The sequence below is a fragment of the Gambusia affinis genome, linkage group LG06, assembly GCF_019740435.1.
Source record: "Gambusia affinis linkage group LG06, SWU_Gaff_1.0, whole genome shotgun sequence".
In the NCBI taxonomy this organism is placed as follows: domain Eukaryota; kingdom Metazoa; phylum Chordata; class Actinopteri; order Cyprinodontiformes; family Poeciliidae; genus Gambusia; species Gambusia affinis.
In genome coordinates, this window is record NC_057873.1 from 15,342,669 (window position 1) to 15,367,535 (window position 24,867).

The window sequence follows — 24,867 nt, forward strand, 5'->3', positions numbered from 1 at the left end:
CTCAAACTTTCTCAAATCCATCATACACTAGAAGGTTCTTCAACACCAGTCTCACTGTCAGTGTATAACATAAACATGAATTGTGTTTGGGCCAAATAACACAAACTAAACACTCTACAGGTCAAGTATAGTGGTGATAGTGTCATGCTGAGGGCCTGTTTCCCTGACAATGCTACTGTTAGATTGCCCAAAGTGAGTGGCATAAAAAAGATGACTCCTTACAATTTTTTCTAATTCATCAAAAGTCAACAGCGAGGTGGTTTAACCTTTGACACAATGTGTGTTAATGTGCGTTTCAAAAACAACGGGGGTTTCAAAATGCAAATGATTCCAAAAAAATCTAAATGTGGTTTTAAATTAATAAACCAGACTGTTTATTGTCTGGGTTGAGGCCTGTCCTCAACAGGGACTGTTCTCAACCCCATCTAACATCCATTAAATTACGCTTAACCGTTAAACAAACCAATCTAAATGAGCTGTACGTTGCCTAAGAAACGTATTCAAGTTTTGTCAACAAGGCCATTTTCAGGGGTGAATGAAAACCGCAATTTAACTTCTTAACATTTCAGATAAGATGATAAGTCAAATATTCAACCACCATTTTGATGAAGTTTGTGTTTTAAATCGTCACCATCCAAAGAGAACCGATCAAATTTATCTTCAAGGCTCAACACTCATGAGACATTCATGCTAAAACACATCTGACTGGAAATTTATACTTCCTCAATAGATAAGTTGGAAATGAGTACTTTTTCTAGATGCTTAGATAAGTTAGTGACTTGCTTTTTTATATTACAAGATGTGTGACTATTATTTCTTTGTTGTCAGTTTGTAGCAATACCTTATGGCTTCTGTATTGTTGTCAATGTGGTTTAGGAAAGTTAGCATTAGCTCATAAAATAGACTCCTACTGCACCCATGTTATATTTCTTTCCTTGATATTTTGCAGCTGACTTCTTCTCTGAAAGAAGAACGACTTCAGAGTTCTTTGCACCTACAGACGAAACTAGAAGAGCTTGGTAGGGAGGTTGATCTACAGCTGAAGACAGAGAGGGAAAAGAGCCAGGCGTTGCTTTCAGAGCTTCAGCTAAAGGTGCGTAACAGAGTCCACATTCAAAATACTCAAAAATGCAGCATGCACAGTGGTATTTGGGATACACACCTAATGCTCATTTCCTTAATTGGGAGACAAAATTTTGAGCTTGGTATCAAATTTACATATTATCCATCTGATAGCAGCTTCTAAGCTTGAAAGGTTTAGCCAACGTTAAAGCTATTTTTTGATATGCAGACTAATTGAATAAGATCCAAAAAGTAAATTTTATATTACAAAAAAGTTTGAACAAAGAAACAGATCTTCTAGTTTCCCCCTAACAGCTTCCCTCATAATTTGTCTGCATTTCTTTCCTCTATCCCGCCTGTGTAGTTATTTGCCTTGCATGCCTTTTAGCGTTCCTGCAGCACACACACTCGCATGCAGACAGCATGATTAATTTTGTGGTTTCAAGAGATTTTAAATCCAGACAGTGGAGGTGAGACTGCAGAAAGCAACACGCAAACAGCCCTCCTACATCCTCAAATAGATTTCCACCCACAGTACAAATCTATGAGTAACAAGGAAGCACACTGAAGTTCTAGCAGAAATAGGATCTCTAATTTGTCAGACAATGCGTTTCCAGTTTGTAGAAAAGTGCTGAATTCCTCCTTCTATTCTCGCTGTGTTCGTCACTGCAGATACCCTCATAGCCACATCCTGTGCAAAGACTAATCACGGTCACAAAAAATACCCAGCCCAATGAGATTTCAATTTTACTGTTACCCTCAAACAATATTTGAATTAGTATGAAAAAGAGCAACAAGAAAACAGAAATTCTGCTGAAATGTGAAAATGGGGATAAGCTGTTTAAATGTGCAATCTGAAATCCAACCCCGTTTTTAGCTGGAGGAGGAGAGGCTGACGGTGCAGCGCCTGAGACGGGAACTTCAGCAGGAGAGGAAAGGCAGAGACGATGAGAGGAGGAAAGAAGAGGCAGAGAGGAGAGAGGAGGAGGGACACCGACAGGGGGAACAAAAACTGAAGAAGGCTACATCTGAACTAGCTCTGATAGCTGAGAAGAATGCCACACTTAAGGAACAGGTGGGTATACAGTGTTCATCCCTCCTAAACTGCTCACATCTTGTCACAACACAACCAAGAACTTTAGTCTACTTTATTACAACCAACAAGAAGTAGTGCATAATTATGAAGTGGGGAAAAAAAAGGGGTTTCATGTTTTTTAAATGAGTAAGTATCCGAAAAACATGCCCTGTATTTGCATTCTGAGGCTACAAATGTCCAAGGAGGGAACAAATTATCAGTGAATGATCAGATGAGACTAAAGCTGAACTTTTGGCTTTTATGCAAAACGCTATTTGTGGATGAAGCCTCACACTGCACATCAACCCGAATGAAAGTGTTCACAGCATTAGTGTATGAAAATATTGGAAACACTTGTGCAAACCTAACAGAGACCCAGAATGATTAATTGCAGCTTGAGGTGGTTCTGTATCATCAGTGGGAGATTAATTAATTAAGATCTTCAACATTCTTTGCAAAGTTTTAACTGTGAAGCATCTTTCCCTCTTCCTCAAAATTATGAGCTACTCTGTATTTCTGTCACCTGAAATCCCACTAAAATGTATTGAAGTTGGTTTACAAAATTTGAAAAGTTTATGAAGGCTCAACTTTTCATTGTCATATCTGCACATGTGTGTCACTAACATTTCTCCAAAGCTCGTTCCGGTTGCTTATCTTGGGATAAGAGACATTTTCAGTGGCTCAATATTTCCCACTCATGTGTTTCTGTGCCAACAGCAGTCACACAACACCAGGAATAAATTTAGCCACTATGTATTTATGAGAGTGTGGCGGCCGATGAACATAGTGAGCGACTTTTAAATGGACAGAAAAAGCAAAAGCTCTGGAGATGAAGCTCACATTTGTCCCAGGTGCCGAGTGTGCAGGAATGCATCTCTGTGCCAGCACTGTCCACATGCAGCTTGTCTTGAGCCCAGAGATATAATGTGAAAAGAGAGAAGGACATGAAAAGAAGCAAGACGGGATCCTCATATGAATGATTTGCAGAGGATGAGCTGTGTATGTATATGTATACAGCAGTGGGGAAAAAAAGATGTGGGGGGGGAAATTGTATAAAAGTACAACAAAAGTTGTCTGAGGACAACTTCCTAAACTGAAAACCAGCATTAAATTTGCTTGATCTTAGCACTGAATGTGTTGGCTGTATTGGAGTGTGGGGCTGCAGTTACGACATGCATCAACTGTCTAACCGCTAACACACACAATCCCATGCAAACAAGCAAACGTCTCATTTTTGTGTGCCTGCTTCCCTGTCTGGGTTTGAGACCAGCTTTCTGTGTCTTGGTTTGCAAATTATCTACCAAACAAACGACTGAAGCGGAAATGAATTTTGATGTTTTTATACATCAGAAACTTTAATGTTCACTTCCACAGGGATGCGGTAAACTGTCACCTCATGTAATTTTGACAATGCTGTCAGCTTTTTTTGTAATGACAAACATAACGTGGAAGATTTGCATCTATCTAAAGCTAACTGAGCATGCATTCCTGGGAAGTCAGTATTTTATTGTTGTTGTTTTGTTCAGCTTGATTGCAGTCTTTATGTTTTTTCCAAAACCTTGTAAAAGTATAGGGCGTGCTGCGGTGGCGTAGGGGATAACGCGACCCACATTTGGAGGCCTTGAGTCCTCGACGCGGCCGTCGGGGGTTCGATTCCCGGATCCGACAACATTTGCTGCATGTCTTCCCCACCTTTCCTGTTAGCCTGCTGTTATATAAGGGACACTAGAGCCCACAAAAGACCCCCTGGAGGGAAAAAACAAAACAAAAAAAAACTTGTAAAAGTATTTTGAATGTTTGCTCTCTTCAGGTCTGTTTTGCTGACTGAGAACAACTACATGCTGTGGCTTCAGAAAGGGGTTATTGAGAGCCGTGGGGCAAACCGAAACTCTAAAGTCACAAAAGATCAAAGCAAAACCAAAATGCTTCACTTTGATCTCTGATCATGCATAGTGGGAGAAGAGCAGATTAGGTGATTTCTCAGTTTGATGGGCGCTTGTCACATTTCAAGATGTACCTTTCTTCTGTATATTAATTTAAACTTTTATGACAAACTGTTAATCAATACAAGAAAAATTCAAAGTCTTAAATCAGAATGCATGGGTGAACAGAATGTCATGTCTTCTATAAAAAAATGCAAATCTGTTCAATTGTAAAACATGGAATTATTCATGAGGAGCAGATCTTTCAGAAAAAAATATTTTACCTGTGTGTATGTTTAGATCTATATATACATTATCCCATAGTAGCCTGTAAAAGTTATTAAGTCCCATATTTACCTCTTATTATCTTGCCATTATTTGATCACCATAGTGCATCTCTGCCTCTCACATTTATGCAGCTGAGCTTTGTAGTGTTGTAGTCTGACAGCTCTCGCTCTCTGCTCTCCATCCTGCCTCTTTAACTGCCTTCCTTTCAGAGAGCCTGTCCAGAACAGTTCAGCCAGTTCAAGGTGCCCTGATGCCAATTTCACAGCTGACATGCTCCTTTATGTCAGTCGTAGACCTTCAGCTTAGCAGCTTCCCCCACCGCCTCCACCCTCATCTTTCTCGACTCATTTAAACAGCCCTTTTCTTTTACCGTTCAGTGACAGAAGTCAATGCAGATCTGTATGAATAATCTCTTCTTTCACCCCTTTTCTTTCTATTCCTTTTGCTTTTTCTGTTTGTAACTAGATCTTTTAATGATCTATCCCAGCTTGTATCTGGTTCATCTCTTTTATTGTGCTTTTTCCTCAGTAGTATTGATCCGCGAATGTGTGTGTATGTGTATATTGGTTAGAGATAACTTGGTTTTGATCATGACCTTGTGATATCACCCTGTTGCTAAGCTACTGTGTCAAAGTCTGAGCATTTTCCTCGATTGCTGAAGGACATCAGTGACCTTTCACCTATCTGCTTTTCCAGACAACAAAATAATGATCATTCTCTTGGGAACTATACGTCATTTTAAGACTGAACAAGAAAACAAAAAAAGAATCAGAACAACTTTCCATCTAAACCACTTACTATCATTCAGTGTAGGGGCCACAGTTGTGTTTATGGGTTTGTGTCCTCAAGATTGAGCATCTTGTAAACTGCAAATTCCAAATGGGAACCCACTGGAACATCAATTTCAGATTTAATGTTGTTATGAAATGATGCTGCTGCATTCATAGAATTACAATTTTTATCTCACAATAAACTGTGTCTGTGTTTTAAAACACTGCCTATGGTGCTACTGTTGTTTAATTATTTGATAATAAAAAATTTGTTCAAATTGTTTGCCATATTTTTAAATTCCAAATTTAACTTGATGAGTGCTACAAATGTGTTGCAGCTTTTTAAATATATCTCTACTGAAATAATGCAGTAGATCATATGGATGATGATCACTAAGGCCCTGCTGCAAGAGTCCAAATATTTCAAATAGTTAGTCGTGACTCTCGAAGGTGCATTTCAAAAGATCCGAACATTACTGGAAAGTTTATTTATTTTAGGTATTTATTAAAAAAGGCAAAACTTTTATTTGATTTTGTTCACTTGTACACTTATGGCAAAATAGTACCAGAAATTTCCTTGGAAATTTTAATATTAAATATTAGGATCAATAAAAGTAGGATTTTTATTACAGAAATGTCAGCCAAGTACATGCTGTACAATATAGTTCAGTGTTGCATGGAGATTTAAATAGCAGTCTGCATTGTTCCTTTCGACAATACTCTATAGCACTTTACTGGGAAATCTAGCAGAATAGCACCATCGCCCTTAAAGCAGCTTTTTGTAGTCAGTTTGCAGCTTTCCCTCCTTGTTTGTGTCAATTATGAATTATTTTATTGTTCCTCAAGTGCAGCACTTTGGTGCAACTGGTTTGGTATAAAGTGCTACACAAATTAAGTTGAGACAGGTGTCATTAGTTGTCTTCAATATAATTTTGTAATAACACAACAATCAGTAGTAAAATTCATTTATTTAAATATTTTAAAATATATTTTAAAATATTATACTCCAATACTCCAATTTTCTGAGGAAATCAAGTAGCAGGTTTTTGTCAGCTGTAAGTAGGATCGCACAAATATATATATATATATATATATATATATATATATATATATATATATATATATATATATATATATATATATATATATATATATTATTCTGAGTAAGATTATCGCCTGAGTTCTTTGCTTTCCCTCTTTCCTTTTTTTCCGGTCAGATTCTGGCAGTCTGGCTAAAGTCCAACCACTAAAACTCAGCCACCCCTGCACTGGTCTCTCCCCTCTCTCTGCTGAATTGTTTCAGTTGAGCAGAACAACTGAAAGAGATCACAGTGTCTGGAGGGAAAGACACCTGCCTGACCCTTAACCTCTCAGTAAAGACTGGGGTTACGTAAAACATACACACAGACAAAAGTGTGTATCTGTGTGTTATTGTGTATGTGTTCCCAGTGGAATTTGGTTGAGAGTGATGCACTAAAAGCATGAACTTTGTGAGTTTGTTTGTGACGTCCTTCTGATGACCTTCTCTTGACTTTGAAAGTCAGACGTCCTTTGTCAGCACTGAGGTCAGATGCTATATGGCTGATGCGCACCTTAAATATAAATCAGGGGAACAGTGTTCCTTTACAAAGCCCACTGGTTTCTTGACTTACACCAGTGACACACACACACACAGTATGATGGTTTTGACCTCTTCTCCTGATGTGCTGTACAAGACTAATTAAACAGCAATATTCCTGCAACGCTGGTTATCAGTCCTTGACCGAGAACCAAAGTTCTCGGTCAAGGACCGAGCAGACTTCAATAACAGATTGAAGTCTGCTGGAACCAAATAATGTTGAACAACTTAGTAAAACATGGACAGCACAACAACAACAAGGGAAGACGCTAGAATTCTGTGCATGACGCGTCTTTACACAGACTGATTGCTTTGGAAACGGTCTGCAGCAGAAGGAAGAACACTAGTTAACATGTTAGCATTAAGCTCAAACTTGGCCAATTAAAGTTGTTAAGGTCCATGTTGATGCAATTTGTGGTGGACAACTTCTGCGCTGGGCAACTGCAATCTAGGCAAACAGAGAGGCAACAGGGAAGCTATCAAGGGTGGTTGTAGCTATTACTTTGCTTTAGTCTAAAATATAATCCCCAAGGTTTTTGTTTTTTGCTTTCAGAGTGGCAACGAATAAGTTACTTTATATGCTAATTGATCCACTCGGTACATTTTCTTTAAGGACCAACATCTCTTTGCAAAGACTAGTCTCCTATTGAGTCACTAATTTTCAGAATCCCCCTCTTGACCTTCTGTGCGTATGTGGAGGTTTATTCTGTAATTATCACTGATGGTCCAAAATGGATGCCACAACGTCTCTCCTTAATCCCTCCTCTGGCCTTATAATTGTTTTAAAGGCACATATGTTCCGAAAATGGCTGTAAACATTTACTGTGAGAGTGTTATTAATTAGAAGAAGAGTCCACGGAGACTGCCAACGGGTATCTGCTGGAGTCTCCTATAGCTGCTGAAATGGAGAGTTTAAGTTTAACATTTAATCACAGGATGATGGAAACAACACATGTGTGTCATCAAATGGCAGATGGTCTTAATGATGTAAACTGTTCAAACGACACATGTTTGTGGTTAAATGTGCCAGTAGTATTTATAACCTCTTGCTTCGTGTTAGTTAAATAGGCAGGTGACCTCATCAGGCAACTTTGAAAGAACTAGAAAGAATGTCTTTTTATTTCACATTTCTGGCCTTGGATATAAAACTAGCAGCTTCTGTATATCATCCTTTATTTTCTGTGTGGCTGGTTCTAATCACATTCTCCCAGATCACAAAAAAACATTTATTTGTCAGTAGTCTTCTGGATGTAAACAGCCTAATGTGTCCCATGTTGCTCCCAGTGATGTAATGGATTTTAACTTCTTCTGTAATCATAAAGAGGACATGTTTTATCTATTAGATCTGCAGAGTTTTTGTGCATCACTGCAGTACAGAATCTAAGTGTGTTTAATTCAGCATTCTTCCTGCTGTGTCTGTGTTTGGGTATCTTGCCTGTTGGGTCTTGCTGACCGAGTCACTTTTGTTGACTGTGCCACTTTTAAATGCTCAGAAGAGCCACCTTTTCTGTCACCACAAAATTGATTTTCACATTTAAGTGTCAGGTTGCTGCAGTTTTTTTCACTTTCTGAATGTCTCACTTCCACGTTCAGGTTTGTGGGACTAAGATGGCCGTGGCTCAGAGCCACCTTTGCCAACTCCTCAGTCAAGTAAATGTTCCTAATCTGCATGATCCTCCGTCTTCATAAAATTATAAATGACAAAATAAAACGCCATAAATATTTTTGGAACTACACATTTATATTTATGAAAAGTATTTTGGTTTATTAATTTTTTGGGTGTCTTAGGCTATGGTCCATTTAAAGAACTACAAGAAATTAAAAAAATAAAATAAAATAAAAAAAGACGGTTGGTTCAGGGTATGGAAAACCAAACCAGTCCTTTTTTTTTAATTAGTTAAGAACTGACTCTAGCTCAGGCTCTGTATAAGCACTAGACCTGTAAGAACAACTCCACATCAAATACTTTTCAAATAAGAATTTATATATATATATATATATATATATATATAAAGTAGACTTCTAAAAATGACTGAAGACTGTTGAAAAAATTAATTTTGACTGCAAATTTGCATACAAGAAACCTGCCACAACAAATATTTCCTCATTTGCAAAGATTATTGCATGCTTCATTTAATAAGTTATTGTGAAAATATATTCTTGTTTGCATTTGATGAAATTTCTCACAATCTACTAATCCTCAATATGATGTAAACAAAACAAACAAATTCTCGGTGTCTTTTGCGCACTACCTTCTGCTCCTTGTTACAGTGAATGTCATCGGTGGCGGTTTTCAGATTTATTCATTTCATATGTGAAAAGAAGGTAGAATAGTTTTATGTCTGTTCTCATCACTTTCAGGTGGAATTTCTCCAGGATACGGTATGGAAGGAGTGTGAGGAGAGGGAGGAGCTGACTGCTGCTCTGTCTCAAGCCCAGCAGGAGCTTTTCGGGCTCCAATCCATAATGTCTCCCAAGAGTTCTGCCGGGTCTTTTCCAGACCCCCAGGAGACGCAGGCAACCCCGGGCAATGAGCATGTTTATCTCCAGGGTAACGCTGGAGGGCCTCTTCCTCGCTCACCAGCCTCACTCCAGCCCCCCTCTGCCTGCACAGACAAAGACAGAGGCCTGCATATAGAAATGGTGGGAGCAAAGGAGAGTCTAAAGTCCAGAATGGGTGGTGGAGCTGTGGGTGGAGCGAAAAAGCAGGAGGGGAAGCTGCCTAGACTGAAAACAAGCACCAGAGAGAGGGAGGTCAGACGCAAGGTCAGATTAATGATGGGGAAAACAGAAATGCTCTAAAAACTGAATGAAGATGTTTTGCAAGATTAAACATGTGACCCAAAAAACAGAATTTTCTTTTTGTTCTCAATCAACTCTTAGTAAAATCATTAGTAGTAGTATTTTCTTGTTCAGTTAAGAGTCTCGTGTCCTTTCCATCACCTCATCTAAAACACACTAACCTTCCAACTTCAGCAGAAGGGACGACTCCTGCTGGCTTTAGGAGCTGCAGCTTGTTGCAGACGATCTCAAACTAACTGTTTTTGCATTTTCTTGCAACCAAAGTCTCACCCTCTACTCGGCACACAAAGACCTTTACAAACGCACCAGTACATAAAGACACAGACAGACCCACAGCGTGTCACACGGAAGAGGCCCGAAGGAGCATAACAGCCTCTCCTGTCCCACCCATAGACACGAACAAAAGGCAGGCGACCACAAAAGAAACTGTCCAGCAATCACCCCCCCCTTCCAAACAAACACCCACACTCACTCACGCACACAATTACACAACTCTCCTCCCATCAGGCTTGTGTTACTGACATCATTCAGTCTCTGCAAGGTCTTTCCCTCGCTCCTTTTGCTTCCGCTCCCTCTGCGTTTGGGATGAATTGGCACAATAAGAGAAATGCTTGAATTGTGAGAGGCATGGAACTCATTTCCCTGCTTACTGACACACATGGACGCAAGCTTTTGGTTTGACTTCCCCGTTTCCCTCTCTCCCAGTTTGTCTGTGAGACAATGCACACGTGCACTTCGCTCACACATGAAAGACGTGGAAAGATTATTTTCTCCTGGCAACACATCCTGTTTGGCTAAACACACGTGCAATTGGTTTATCCGCTAAACCCTGCGGTTCATGTACAGAGAAGTAAACAGTGATTTCTGATTTAATATTTGTACCTTTTTCACACTGCGTTGAATAAGATCATTTGAATGAAGCCAAAGTATGTTTGTCCAGAAGCCTTGAACGGAAAATCAAAACTTGAACTGAGCTTTCTTATTAGGTGGAGAGTTTCTTTATTTCCATAAATCAGTTAATTATTTTTTATTTACTCTTTCATATGCAAGTCTTTAATTAATCTCAGAGTAAAAATTCTGTTTATATATTGTTAGATTAACACAACACAGACACGGAGTAATGTTTATTGTAGAAGAGTTGAGTGAATGTTTAATCTGAAGAAATGAAATCAGAAAGGGTAAATAAGTAGAGATAACATGCTCAAAAGGAGAATGCTTAAATTTTTAATACCCCATCTTTCTTTGTTTGATCACAATCACGATCTTCGACTGACTCATTTTTTTCTCACTTTTTTTTCTTGTTTTATTATTAAGTATGATTAAATATTACTAATTTTTAGTTTATGGTTCCAAATGTTACAAGAAGTCAAAGCATTTCTAAGAGCTGGTCAGTGGACAAGTATTCCATTTTTTATGAGTGGATTACTGATTATGATTTGTTGCATTTTGAAATGTCTTTTCTTTAAAATGTTCTGTCCGTGTTTCATAATTGTGGTTCAAAAAACTAAATGACTAAAATTGAAATCAGTACTTCACAAACCACTGGCCAGTACTAGAAAACTAAATGACTAAAATTGAAATCAGTACTTCACAAACCACTGGCCAGTACTAGAAACTGTGTCCAAAACCTGCCCAAGCTGCATCATGTAAGTCTGATAAAAAAATAACGAGGCATGTAATGAATTCCAATTTGTGATTCATGCAGAAATTAGTTCCAGAAAGTTTATAAGAAATTTTCTTGTGGAAAAAAAATGTTTAGAGTATTCCTTAGACTATTGTTTAATAAACTTAGGTTACCAGCAGTTTCTCATTTTGTAGAATCCCCATCTGTTATCAGAATCCAGCTGTTTTTCATTTGGTATAGAAGCATTAGCAAAAGATAAAATAATGATAGTGAAACAACCAAACATGTTCTCTTTCAATGGTTATCTGTGTCAATTCATGAAACAAATCGCCGCAAATTGCTATTTTGTGCTTTCTCAATAGAATTTTTATTAAGTGTCTTCTCCAGACATATGCTGCTCTTTGTGACAGCGGCTCTTACGCTGACCATCTACTACCCCGTCCAATACCGACTCCTTCAATAGTCAGTCTGCTCTGACCGCATGAACTTTCTGTCTCTGTCGCCCTCTAAAACACAAACTCCCGTCTCTCTCCCTCTCTGTCAGACTCCCTCTGCACCTCTGGCACGCACATGAATCGCTCCCTCTGTGTCAATATTCTTTTAATCTCTTTTGGGCCTTCTTTTGGCATTCAACCCCTCTGACCCTGTTTCTGAAAAGCAATTCACGTTCAGCCTCTCCTCCTCAGCTATCTGTGCCTTCACTATATTTTTGATCCAGTCAGCGCTCTCCTTTATACTCCCCTCTGCTCTCAGACCGGGCGTTTTTCCTTTGCCCGTGCCCTTGCTTTGTAGCTCTTGACTTGGAGTCCATCCTGGTGTGTGTGTGTTTTAAGCAAGTGTGGAGGCATATGTGTGAGCGATAAACAAGTTTTGAGCTTCTCTTTCATCCTAATAGAAGATTAAAAAACAGCACATAGCTCCATTAAGTTGACATAAACTCCTAAACATTTAAATTAGTGCCCTCATAAAAATGCCACTGCACGCAAGCATTCATATGTGCAAATATGCATGTCATGCGCACACAGAGTAGATCTGTGATCTCACCACAGTAATTATCATTGTAGGGCAGGCATGCACACGTGTCCCCGGGGGAATCTGAGTAGCAGCCTGTAAACACACACGCTTCAGGGAGTGGCGTGTGTGTATAGCTAAGCCCTTGTTCGTCATTGGGTGTCCCTGAACGCCTCTCCTGCGTCGTTATGGCCGTTTTGGAATCCTGTCGTCCCACGAGTCCTCCCACACCCTATAATTAGCATCACCGGGGCAACCAGTGAAAGAATACTTAGCATTCTTGTTGTCGTGGTAAATGTATGAGTCCTGGCCAGAGGATGATTCTCAGAGGTGCTGATTAATGGCATGGACAAGAGAGACTTCAGTCTGTCACTTTGTGTGGCTTGTTACCAAAATCAGTGAAGAATAGTTTATCTGTGTGTGTGTGTGTGTGCGTGTGTGTGTGTGCGTGTGTGTGTGTGTGTGTGTGTGTGTGTGTGTGCGTGCGTGCGTGCGTGCGTGCGTGTGTGTGTGAATGGGGGGATATCTCTAGGTCCCCATACGTGCCATAAACAATCTCTGAAGACAAAATACCATGTATTCGTGATCACTTCTCTTGAAAACTGTTGAGTCCAGAGACAATAAAATACTTTCGGGATTCCGCTGATCTCCTCATTTCCTCCATTCGTGAGTCGTCTGGGTACCCTGTGATCTCAAATACTACACACGACAGTATAACACAAAACATGACATTGAATTATGATTGTTGAAAATCTCCCCATTTTTCTCTTGTTTTTCCATCGTCACCATTCTCTACATCAATTTCACTGAACTGTAGCGTTTTGAACAGTAAGGTCTAACTGTCGTTGGGGGATAAAAGACAATGAAAGGCCGTCCAAGTGGCCAATTTGATGACCAGAGTCTTAATACATGGCAACTAAAATATGACAGTCCAATAATTGTGATATTACAGACACTGATGTTATGAGGATTTCAATTTGACATATCGTACAAACCTATGATGACTTCATCTTACTTATATGCACGATCAAAAGGAAAAAATCCATATCTCGCTCGCTAATCTAAATACAGCTGGTTCCACATTATTTGTCGTTTAAAAAAAACGGATAAAAAATGTTAAAGGATTCGCAAAACATTTGACGCTTTAAAGGTTTAAAAAATAATCTAAATTAGTTTCTTGCTTTTTGTGAAGCATACCTCACAAAAGCTAATATATTATCTTTGACTATTGCTCTCAGAGATGGATTTATTGCTACATGTATTATTTAGACTGATATTATTGTTTGCTAAGTCCCCTACAATGTAGGGCATACATTCCCTAAATGTTGGGGTGGAAAAATCCATTATTGACATTAAATGTTATAAAGCATAGCTGTTTTTAAAAAGAACTTGACATTTTATATATTAAACTCGGTCACCTCAAAATGCTCAGAACGATCTGAACTGCAGTTCTCTAGTGTCTGCTGCCCTCTATCGTCCATTAGTGGGCTATTACTGCTGGAAGTCAGATTTAAATTTGGCAAAAAAATAAATAAAAATAAAGTGAACACCGTGTTCTCTCAAAGAAACTGGACTGCTAACTTTTTTTTTTTTTGTTGTTGTTTTGGCCAAATTCTTGAAATTGAGATCACAATAAATATTTGTATTTGTCTTGCTCGTACATTAAAGCACTTATTTAGAAGCTAAATGTGTGCTTCTCAGTACAAGTATTTCACAGTAAGTGAATTTTAACATTTCCAATGTCTTAATTGGTAATGTAATTTAGTTATTTCAAAGTATTTTTATTTCCATTCGCAGTTTTCTTGGCGGAAGGATATGTTCCAGCGGCAACTGTGAATAGTCCGTACTTTCCCGTAAAAGACGTAACAAAAACCATAAAGAAACCATGTGTCGTGAGCAGTTTAAAAAAAACAAAAAAAACTGTTTCAAATAAAGAGTGTGTTCTGTCTAAAAACTTAAACTGCCAGTAATAATTGTGAAACTTTCAAATCTTACTTAAGAAAAAATACCTGATACCTTATTACCTTTTTGTTCAAATAAGGGCGCCTGTCGATTAAGTCTGCATAATTTTATTGTATTCAAACTTACGTCATGTAATGACTTGAGTTGTTTCAAATTAGCAGAACAGATGAGGAGAATTGAATTCAAGCACACTGTTAAATGCATTTATTTTTACATTTATTTTTGTTTATATTTCGCCACTTAGTTTAGGAGTAGTTGTGGGTTAGTGACACTTAAGCATTGAGAAACTATTTTCTTCCATCGCGGATGTGCACAGACGTTTGCGTCGCCGCAGGGCGCTGACGTACAGTGCTTTGTCACAGTCTCGCTTCTCAGCCGTGGTGGTTTTCAAGGCTGCGTGAGCCGCTAACAGCCGAGTGTCCGATGAAGATGGCCGCAGGTCCTCTTTCTGTATCTTCCAACACATCTAACAACGATGGCATTCTCATCGGTGACAAAGTGTACTCGGAAGTGTACCTTACGATAGACTACTCGGTGATACCGGAGGAAAGGCTATCACCAACTCCGTCTATGCTCGACGGCCTCGACCTGAACACCGAGACCGACCTCCGTATCCTCGGCTGTGAACTGATTCAGTCGGCGGGTATTCTTCTCCGGTTACCCCAGGTACAATTATATATTTAAGTCCACTAAGTGGATGTTTTTATGGACGGTATTTATGTGAAATAAGACATGTTTTTAAAGGTGCGGCCTAGTTATTAGCTTGCTAACTTTAGCCTTTTGACGTTGGCGTGGTGGAATTAAAATGGCGTCAGGCCATTGTGCAAGGTTAGGAAGGTTTACATAAGACCTGGTAATAATAACATGGCCTATGTTTTTCTCGCAGGTGGCCATGGCAACGGGACAGGTCCTTTTCCATCGTTTCTTCTACTCAAAATCCTTCGTCAAACACAGTTTCGAGGTAAGTTCATTCAATTTGCTGAGTACTTCAACCTCCCGAGATGACAACTGAACGTTATAGTGACGTTCAGCGGCAGCCATATTGTTTAAGGTTTTTGAAATGCACAGCGGAAATATACTTGTAGGTAAGGACTAAAAAGTGAATCTCAAAGTCTTAAATAAAGGGGCTGAGTTTAAATATGTGACGTTAATATTTAGGCTCGTTCTTTTTATATTAATATGAGCTAATAGTTAAAAATTAAGGTACCGAGATATAGATATATAGAAGCACTCTAGTTACTGCACATGACGGCTAAATTTGAGTCCAACATAGCGCCGATTTTAACATTGAAAATAGAATGGTTAGTGGCCATCAGTAAGGCTTCAAAGCTGATTTTCTGATCACATTTTGTTAACATGTTATAACCCATTTAGATATAGAGCCTGTGCCATCTTTCTGGCAGATATGCTGCTTAGTATTGGTACATAGATATTAAGCACCAGCTAGGCATTTAAACTCATTATGCAGAAAATGGACATAAGTTAATACATTTATATTCTCATTCATGCTAATAAGCACATTGTTAATTTCAGGTGAAAGAGTCCAAGTAGTAATGCATGATAATGTTAACTAGTTATATGTTGGTCAAGCCATTTATAAACCTTGTGAATATCATTAGGGATTGCCAACTAAATATTCTCAATTCCTAATTATGGAATTTGCTCAACTTTGATTGGCAAATCGATTATAGAAAAAAAAAAAACCTTAAGTAAATGAGTTAAAACTTGCTTCAGTTGCAATCTGAACATGTTCTGAAACTGTCTCTGAAACACCTTCACAAGTTGCATCGGGAAAAGTAGATATATTTTCCTTCCAATATTTGTGCTTCATTATTGTCTTTCAGATTGTTGCTATGGCTTGTATCAACTTGGCGTCTAAGATTGAAGAAGCACCACGGCGAATACGAGATGTCATCAATGTTTTTCATTACCTCAGACAGCTAAGAGGCAAAAAGTAAGTATCAGCCAGAAATCTTAACCATTTTTGTAGATTCAGCTTTTTGTTACATGTACAATATGTTGCACTGCATTTATTTGGTGTAGAATTGTTGTCTACACAATTTGTTTTTAATGTGAAAGTGCCCTTCTGTTTATCCATGCACTCTAAACCATCTTAAATCTTTTCAGTTCCAGCCTCACTGGTAGTTTCAAACTGTTATTGTCTACATGTAACATCAGTTTGACCTTTGAAGTTGATATTGGAAAATGAAAAAAAAAAAAAAAAGAACAAAAATTGAAAAAGAAAAAAAAACACATTTGGCTTTGTAAAGGATGAGGCATTTATACTTTGCCTCATTTCTTTATGTCACGATTCTAGTCCTTGGCATTAACTTGGCTTCTTTTTTCCCTTGCAACCAACTAACAGCGACCAGCTACATTTACCAAATCCTGGGTGATGTGGAATGGTACGTAAGATGAAGCAGTCGGCATGACAACCATGATGCGAGGGGGTCTCTGTCGTCCCCCGAGGCCCATCCCGCCCCCACCTGTGGGAGACTACCATGGTCTGAGCCACCGCGGGGCACTGGGATCGGGGATGGCAGGTTGGCCGAAGGTCCTTGGCCCGTGGGGCACCTTGAGGACTCCTGTGGTTCAGTCTTAAGCTTGGGGGTTCTGTCCGTCAAGCTGTGGACCATGGGGTAATGTAGATTTCTTCTCTGACCGCTTCTCACCATGCATTTTTGATTGTCCAAAAAAAAAAAACACAAGTTCATTCATCTTCTATAACCCATGGCTTCTACAGAAATATCTCCTTGTTTTTAACTGATCCCTTGGAATCCATGCTAGTCTTTTTTTTCTTTTTTTTTGCCTTAAAGTGCATGCAGTTCAATGAATTTAATTATTTTTTTCTTCGCCACTATAATTTCAAATCCTTAAGAGGTAACAGTCATTGAGAGACTCCTAGTGCTACTTTTTAATGCTCATTTTTATTTGGTTTAATAGATTTCAATTTTCTGAATATATATTTGCCTTGCATGTCTAAGTGTAGCATTAGTTTTCTGTTGGTTATTTATTTATTTTTTTCTCTGACATCAAAACATCCTTATGAAAAGTAGTGTTCAATGGCATGGCACTGTTGCTTTACTGATCATAATTTAAATTTCAGGAGTCATTTTATAGCAATTTTTGTGACATTAGAAATTGAGGAGAAATATCTGTTTAAATCAGAATACACCAATTTTTCTTTTTACAGTTTTTGCTTAAAGTAAGATCTTAGTATGTTTCCATCACTTCTATATCTGTGTTTTAATCCAAATAGAACTGATGAATCCCTTAGCGTGGGTTGTCCAATACACATCAGTGAACATTTATTAGCAAGGAGTATTTCTAATTGACTGGTTGGTAGATTTTCCTTTGGTGAGATTCTCGTTCTATTTTGGAAATGTTTTTCTGCCTTAAAATCACTGATTATAGTTGAGGTTGATATTTCTGTTGAAGCGATGGTTTGGGATGATCATGTCAGGGACAATCCTCCAAGCTTTCACTGGAACCACAAGAGTCCACAAGCCCCCAGCACACTGTTAGGCATGCAAACAGTGTAACTTGTTGCTTAAAGTTGGTTGGCAAGGGGGGAAAAAAGTGCAAGAATTCAAAAGGGCACTTTCTCCTTCATACATTTATAGTGAAAGGGGAACCACTGTTTGATTTTTAATTTTTTATGAAATAGGACTCCAAGTCCATTGATACTTGATCAGAACTACATAAATACCAAAAACCAAGTCATCAAAGCGGAACGTCGAGTCTTGAAGGAGTTGGGCTTCTGTGTTCATGTCAAGCATCCGCACAAGGTGAGTTAAAAAACAAGATTCTTTTTATGCAATGTTGGGGCAATTTATTTTCATTCAGGTAGACAGCTTCTGTTTTAAATTTTTCCACATATGGTAGAAGTAAGAACCGCATTAGGCCATTTACATTTTCTCAGTTTTGTGTTTGAGCAGCAGATTGTTCTGTTAACGCATAATCTATATGTGATTCCAGATCGTCGTTATGTACCTTCAGTTCCTGGAATGTGAGAAGAACCAGACACTAGTCCAAACGGCCTGGTAAGTTCATGTACAGGTCCTTAACCAAGTTCCCCACAGCAGCAACATTAGTCAAAACTGTAAGAAGTGCTGGCAGACCTGGGCTTAAGGTGGAGCTGAATTACTTTCAAATGGTTGAAATTTCTGGCATATTCAGATGCTCCTCATAAAAGCCAAACAGCCCCACATGCCAGTAAAATTATATTAAAGTCCTCATGTGGAAGAGGTGCACATTTGAACCCCTTTCAATGTTAGTTTTGCCCAGGTCTGAGAGTTACACTTCATCACTTCCATTAAATCCTTCCAACTGTTATTTTCTATTTATTCTTATGTGATTTGCTCATTTTTGGGAGGTTTAGCAAGTTCTTGTACTGCAAACGTGCTAATTGCCTCACTTTCTAATCTGCCCTTACATGTGAGAGTGTTTATTTCCCAGTGCCCAGGGAACTTGGTTTAACTTTGTCCTTTCTCTCTACTCTTTGATTAAAGGGTAGTCCATGCTGGTAAGTCACATAAAGAACCTCTGAACTCTGCCTCCTCCAACCACATGACCTCAGGAAGCTCCCCCTTTTGGCTGGCTGCCCCTCTCCTGACAGCCAGTCCCAGTGCAAGATTCACTGAAGGGGGCGGGCGGGCCTTTCCCAACAGCCAGCATCGTCTTGTTTTCTCTTGGGTGTCCAAAAGGATTTGTATTTTTTGGTCTTGCTACACAGATTCTCAAGTGTAATAGCTCTCTTTCCAAGTAGTTACAAATAGGTTATCTTGTTCTAGTTTACTTGCATTTAGAAATGAAGTAAACTCAGTCAGAACAGAATTTAGTTTCTATTGGCCACATTACCTGCCTGTTTGTTACATTTACCAGTAGAATACTGTGTCTTGTCCCCCACTGACATGGTGTCCAGACATGTGTCTGTTTTACAGGCTGATCCGGTTCTCGGGTTTTGGCTTCAAGGACCCGTCTCATCCTCGCAGCAAACAGAATCGAACGGCCATGTGTTTTCTGTAGTAGTGCTAGAAGTATTTTCACACTGGTCAGTTTGTAAAGGCAGGTTTGAAGGAAGGATAGGTTTGACCACTTAAGGAAGAGCAAGTTTTATATAGCTTAGAAAAAAGGACATCATTTTGATGCTCATAATATAAGAGCTTTACAGTCGTATTGACTCGCAATTAGTTGAGGTATAGATTCTTTGTGGTTTCATTTGGTTAGATTAGGATTACTGAAAGATTTTATCCATCATTTTTTATTAAAAGTTTCCACCTAATTCCATCATTAGTATGCCTAAGTCACATTCCAAGCAATGTCGACTCTTCCATATCCCAAATCATTGTTCTAGACAGACTCCTGGCACATGGTGCATTTTGCTAAGATTCCAAATACATGTAGATGGACCCTAACCCTATTTCCACAAAGTGAAGTGGATGCTGGCGGTTATCACCTATAGGAGTTCATTTCAGTTCTTTGCTTGAAATCATTCACTGAAGCAAGACATGGTTTTAACAATCTACCCTAAATCCACATAAATCAACATGATGGTAAAAAACTTAAGTCTCCTCATTTGAGTACATAACAGCGCTTCTGAATCATAAGTTTTCCCCCCGCATGCCTCCATGCACACATCATGCTTTTTTCTTTCAGATCCAACCATCTGAAAGTGAAACTAGCTTTTTTTTTCTTTTTTTCTTCATTGTGTTTGCATGTCTCCCTTCTTAGAGAGCATGTGTTTGTCTCCATCATCATCATCAAACACCCAGGAAAGTCACAATTTCTTGGATGGTCATCAGTCTTGTTTTCATTCTTTCTGTGACATGCAGCAGCTCCACGGATGCCCCGGAGAGAAACGGACAAAGTTAAACGCAACAATAAAGAGATTCTTAATTTAATATTGTCAGTTATTTTAAAACTAAAGTAAAAATGTTATCTTCTGTGCTCCTGCGTCAGGGTAATTATTTTTATATGGCATCAGTGAGATACAATTAAATTTTGCAAGTCTGCTGAAATACTTGCATCCAGTCATGCTTGAACTGCAGATTCTAGAGTTTATAAATTTTACAGATTTTTATATATATATAAAATCAGATTATATGTCGGCAGTAGAGATAAATGTTGCAAATTGATATTTAGTATGAAGTTGTTGTTTGGTGCTGCATGATTGGTTGACAGTTTGGTTTGTGTAGCGACGATGCTATGTTTTTGTCTGTGTGTTCTGTTTGTCCCTTTAGGAACTACATGAATGACAGCTTGAGGACAAACGTGTTTGTGAGGTTCCAGCCTGAAACCATCGCCTGTGCCTGCATGTACCTCGCTGCCCGAGCTCTGCAGGTGAGAGAACATGCGATCTAAAAGCTTTTACTCCAAACCCCATCACAGAAATGATGAATAATTCACAGCACGGTACGAAGGTTTATTGAACTGTGCGCATGTTTTCCCAGATTCCCCTGCCAAACAGACCGCATTGGTATCTACTTTTTGGAGCTACTGAAGAGGAGATTAAAGAAATCTGCATTACTACCCTGAAACTCTACACCAGGAAGAAGGTAATTGTTGTGAAATGTGTTATGGTAATCTGGTGGTTTGTTTTGAACTACAAGAACCTTTTAGGATATTGCTGCAAATGTCTCCTTAAATCTGTGTTTATTTAATTGAAGTAAAGTTTGACGTATGCTATTACAATCCCTGCAGATAAGCCCATGCAGAAACCGAAGCAGTTTAAGGAGACATGGCTACAGATGGCAGAAATCACTGCTCTAAAATCTTGCAGGGTTCCTGTACAAGATTCTTTTATTTAGGCAGTTTTTTACTGTCTGAATGCTGTCCATCGATCCCCATTATTCATTCATCCATTTATCCTTTAGTTTTTTCCCCCCTTCATTTTTTCTCCCATCCCCTGAATCCTTGCCTTTGTGGAAACAGGCCTAAAAAACTCACTAAACATTTCATGATTTATAATGTGAAGAATGCTGCAATTTGACATTTTGGCTTTTAGTAAATTGAACTTTTTCCTTTTTAGCCTAATTATGAACAGCTTGAGAAGGAGGTGGAGCGACGGAAGGTGTTCTTGGCAGAGGCCAAGCTGAAGGCGAAGGGCCTGAACCCAGATGGAACGCCGGCGCTCTCTGGCATAGGCGGCTTCTCTCCGGCCTCCAAGCCCTGCTCCCCCATGGTGAAGGTGGAGGAGAAATCCCCAAACCCCCAGACTATGAAACCAGTAAAGAAGGAGCCCGACAGCCGCACTCAGGTCAACAAGAGTCCACATAATGGGTAAGAAACTTAACAGGTTTATGCCAAGGGTCTTAATATTTCTTTGTTTGCTTCATTTAGTGATATATTTTTACTTTTACTGATCAATCTGTTTGTTCTCCAGGCTGAGGAAGGAGGTAAAGATCGGCAGGACCAGTAGGAGTGGAAGTCGTTCCCGTTCAAGAACACGATCACGGTCCAGATCTCCCTCTCATCGCAGACAGTAAGTTTTATTTCGGCCTTCACAACCATTCTTGTTCATGTCCACACATGTAAGTTGTGTTTATTGTATCTGATTAAAACTTTAACTGTAGATAAATGTCTTTCTGCTTCCAGTTACAACAGCAGACGCAGTCGCTCAGGGACATACAGCTCTCGGTCACGCTCGCGCTCTCACAGTCGCAGCCCGTTGCCTCATCGACACCCGCCCTCACCCCTTCTCCCTCATCTCAAGTCGAAGTCCAGTCACCACGGTAACAGCGACTCCAAACTCAGCGGGCGTCACAGCAACAGCGGGGGTGGTGGTTCTGGTCACAAGAGGAAGCGCACCCGGTCTCGATCCCACACTCCAGTCAAAGCGGACAGGGACAGAGAGCGGGAACGGGACAGAGAGAGAGATCGCTCTTTTGATTTCTCTTCAAAGAAACACAAACATGAGCGGGGAAGCGGACATCGCGACCGGAGGGAGAGGTCTCGGTCCTACGAAAGGGACAGGGATCGCAGCCACAAGAGCAAACACCATGGCAGTGGTGGACACTCAGGACACAGCCGCCACCGGCGCTGAGAGACACATGGAGACGAGCCCTGGGGCTGATGGTCACCAATGTTTGACACAAATCAAACCAGTTGGACACATTTTCTTAATTATGGTAATGTTAATTTAATATCCATGTCGGGAAATAGAATATTTGCAAATTGTAAACCCAATAATCAAAAGGTTACTGTTTGTTGCATAAAATTCTTCGGTGGGAGGGAAACCGTCGCCAAATGATGCAATTAAATAAGTGTACCATGACTGGGAGAACATGTCAAATTTGAAGTTTTGAAATATTACATCCTTTAACAAATAAGTCATGTTTCTGCGTTCAGGTTTTTATTTATTTTATTTTTTTTATTGGTTTATTATCATTTAAATTCAACAAAGGTATAAAGAAACCGTTGATGACGTTTCTTCTGGTCCGAAGTCCTAAAATTCTTAACCTGTCTGGGTTCTAAATGCAGCATCTGCATGGACAGATATCCTGAGTACCCAACTCTGTCAAAGTCAGCCTGTCGTGTGGAAAGCCCAAAGTGCAGCAGTGAACTCCAGCATGAAGTGGTGATTGTTGGTTGACCTGCTGGAGTGGACCTCATGTAGATGAGGGCAGCAGCGTGACCTCAGCCTCCGGCCTCTCTTTATCTGCCTGTGTTTTCTTCTTGTCTCACCAATGAGTGCACCCCTGCCCGACTACCTAGCCCTAATCTTGTTTTTAGTTTTATATGTAAAGTTACACATTTTTGGAAAAAAAAACAGATTTATTTACAGTGTAAAGCTTTGATATCTACTGACGGAATGTGAACGCTTTGATTTATAGAAGCGACCTGTTCAGTGGAGGGATTGAATGAGTAAATGTAAAGTAAATGTTATTTAGGAAAGATCAATAAGTTTGCACATTGCAGGACTAGTGGGAAGTTGTTTTTTTTTTTTTTTTTTTTTAAATGTTTTTTATTGGAAAGGTTTGTCTAAAAAAAATACTGGTGACTTTCATTTTTCTTGCTCTGTCCAAGCAGGAAAAGCAGACAATTAAAATATATTTTAGGGTTGTCAGTTTGTTGCACTGGTTTTTAGTGTGCATGTCTTCATGTCCAATTTTTATTCATTAATAAATGAGGAATGCCACTGACCTATGGTCTTTTTGTTGGGTTAGTCCTTAATAAAGAACTCAAGAACAAATTGACACTGGCAATGTATTATTTTTTTTTAAATATAAAAGTCCCTGCATGGTTTAGGTGAATTTTGATGATGTAAGGTTGTACAATCAGACTTCTAAATACAGTTTTGGCTTTTTGAAATGACTAAAGTCAAATGTTCCGTTTGGTACTAACCTAAATTAGTCAGATATCCTTTAAAAAAAAAAGATATCTGCTTTTTTTGTCCACCAGAGGGCGATATAGTTTTAGAATAGCTATGTTCTTTGCATGTTTCAATAGCATCAATTTTGAAAAGGAAAAGTGACTTAGTTTCCTCGTATTAAGATTATGTACCGCAAATTATATTAGATGATTCCAGTACCTCCAACAGAGTGAAATCTGACTGCAGAAAACTAAAATCAAAATTTACAATGAGTTGTAATTTCCCTGTCAGTCTGACCTAAATGTTGACCTGGGAGACGTTGACAGCTACGTCAAAATCGATTACCTTAATTCAAAAGTGAAACTTGATTAATTACAGAGTAATGCATGCAAGGGGTAATATTTTTGTATGGTTAATAAAAGCTAAACATTCAGTCAGAGAAAACTTAAAACTTATACATCAATAAAAAAGGAATTTCAATACAGAAATTTTGACATCCTGAAAATGATGTCAGTATAAGCAGTTAGCACTTGGGCTCCTTTTACATGAATTACTGAATCAGTGCCGTGGAACATGGACGTGATAAGCCTGTGGCTCTGCTGAGGTGTTAACGAAGACCAGTCTGCTTTGAGAGTAGTCTTCATGGTTGGATGTTTTGTCTCTCATCCTCCTCTTGACAATACTCCATAGATTCTCAGTGAGGTTTAAAAGAATCAATAGTATGCTGATTGGGCAGCAAGCACTTGCACCAGTGATACGGTCAGTAAAGCACGTATTAGTGAGCAGATGCTGAATCCTGCTGAAAATTAAACCAACCTCTCCATAATGTTTGCCAATAGAGTAAAACATGATGTGTTCTCAAATGTCCTGGTAGTAAAAACACACACACTGCACCAACATCAGCAGATTTTATTGCAACCCAAATCACTGGATCTCATCTTTTTGTGACATTCAAACCTTTAGAGACTCTGATTTTGGGTTTCAATAGCTCTGAGCTCTAGTCATCAAAACTTGAAACACATCACTGTGTGTAATCAATAAGTATGAGTCTCTCCTCTCGAGGTAATTTGACAAAACAAGTGAACTCCAATTTAATGAGATGCTGTATTTTATGTTTTACTGTGTGAAGAGAAGAAACAAAACCACTGAGCTGCACAGAAAATTGTTAAATGGATGTTTTCAGAAATACAGAAATCTCACAGCAGCGTCTAGAGGTTTTGGGACGTTACTTTCTAATAGAGAACTTTTTCATGATATCATCAAGCCTGTGGAGATCAGTATCTCATATTACTCGCGTGTCACTGCAGCTATAAAAATGCTCAGCCAAGGAACAAAAATAGGAACAAAATGAACATAAATTCAAAAAAAAAAAAAAAAGAAAAGAAAAAAAAGGAGCCAAGAGATTTGTTCAGTTTCCCTG

At 39.0% G+C, this 24,867-nt stretch overlaps 2 protein-coding genes across 3 annotated transcripts in view; both read left to right on the forward strand.

Annotated features, from left to right (window-relative positions):
* Window positions 1–9,689, forward strand: part of lekr1 (leucine, glutamate and lysine rich 1) — a 72,416-nt gene extending 62,727 nt beyond the window's left edge. For both annotated transcript variants that reach the window (XM_044120751.1, XM_044120752.1), the window contains 3 exons: window positions 950–1,093; window positions 1,940–2,137; window positions 9,097–9,689. In XM_044120751.1, the coding sequence (XP_043976686.1) occupies window positions 950–1,093; window positions 1,940–2,137; window positions 9,097–9,537 (783 nt within the window). In that variant the 3' untranslated portion in view covers window positions 9,538–9,689. The remainder of the gene's footprint in view (window positions 1–949; window positions 1,094–1,939; window positions 2,138–9,096) is intronic.
* Window positions 9,690–14,437: 4,748 nt separating this feature from the next.
* Window positions 14,438–23,327, forward strand: ccnl1a (cyclin L1a). The gene is made up of 10 exons (XM_044118432.1): window positions 14,438–14,800; window positions 15,021–15,095; window positions 15,979–16,088; window positions 17,802–17,922; window positions 18,113–18,177; window positions 20,377–20,476; window positions 20,587–20,691; window positions 21,165–21,415; window positions 21,519–21,617; window positions 21,731–23,327. The coding sequence occupies exons 1-10, from the start codon at window positions 14,558–14,560 to the stop codon at window positions 22,176–22,178; spliced, it is 1,617 nt and encodes a 538-aa protein (XP_043974367.1). The 5' UTR covers window positions 14,438–14,557; the 3' UTR covers window positions 22,179–23,327.
* Window positions 23,328–24,867: the final 1,540 nt, after the last annotated feature.

Coding starts and splice junctions, on each gene's coding strand:
- ccnl1a (XM_044118432.1), top strand. CDS start 14,558: ATGAAGATGGCCGCAGGTCCTCTTTCTGTATCTTCCAACACATCTAAC. Junction 20,477..20,586: donor TCGCTGCCCGAGCTCTGCAG/GTGAGAGAACAT, acceptor ATGTTTTCCCAG/ATTCCCCTGCCAAACAGACC. Junction 21,618..21,730: donor TCTCCCTCTCATCGCAGACA/GTAAGTTTTATT, acceptor TTCTGCTTCCAG/TTACAACAGCAGACGCAGTC.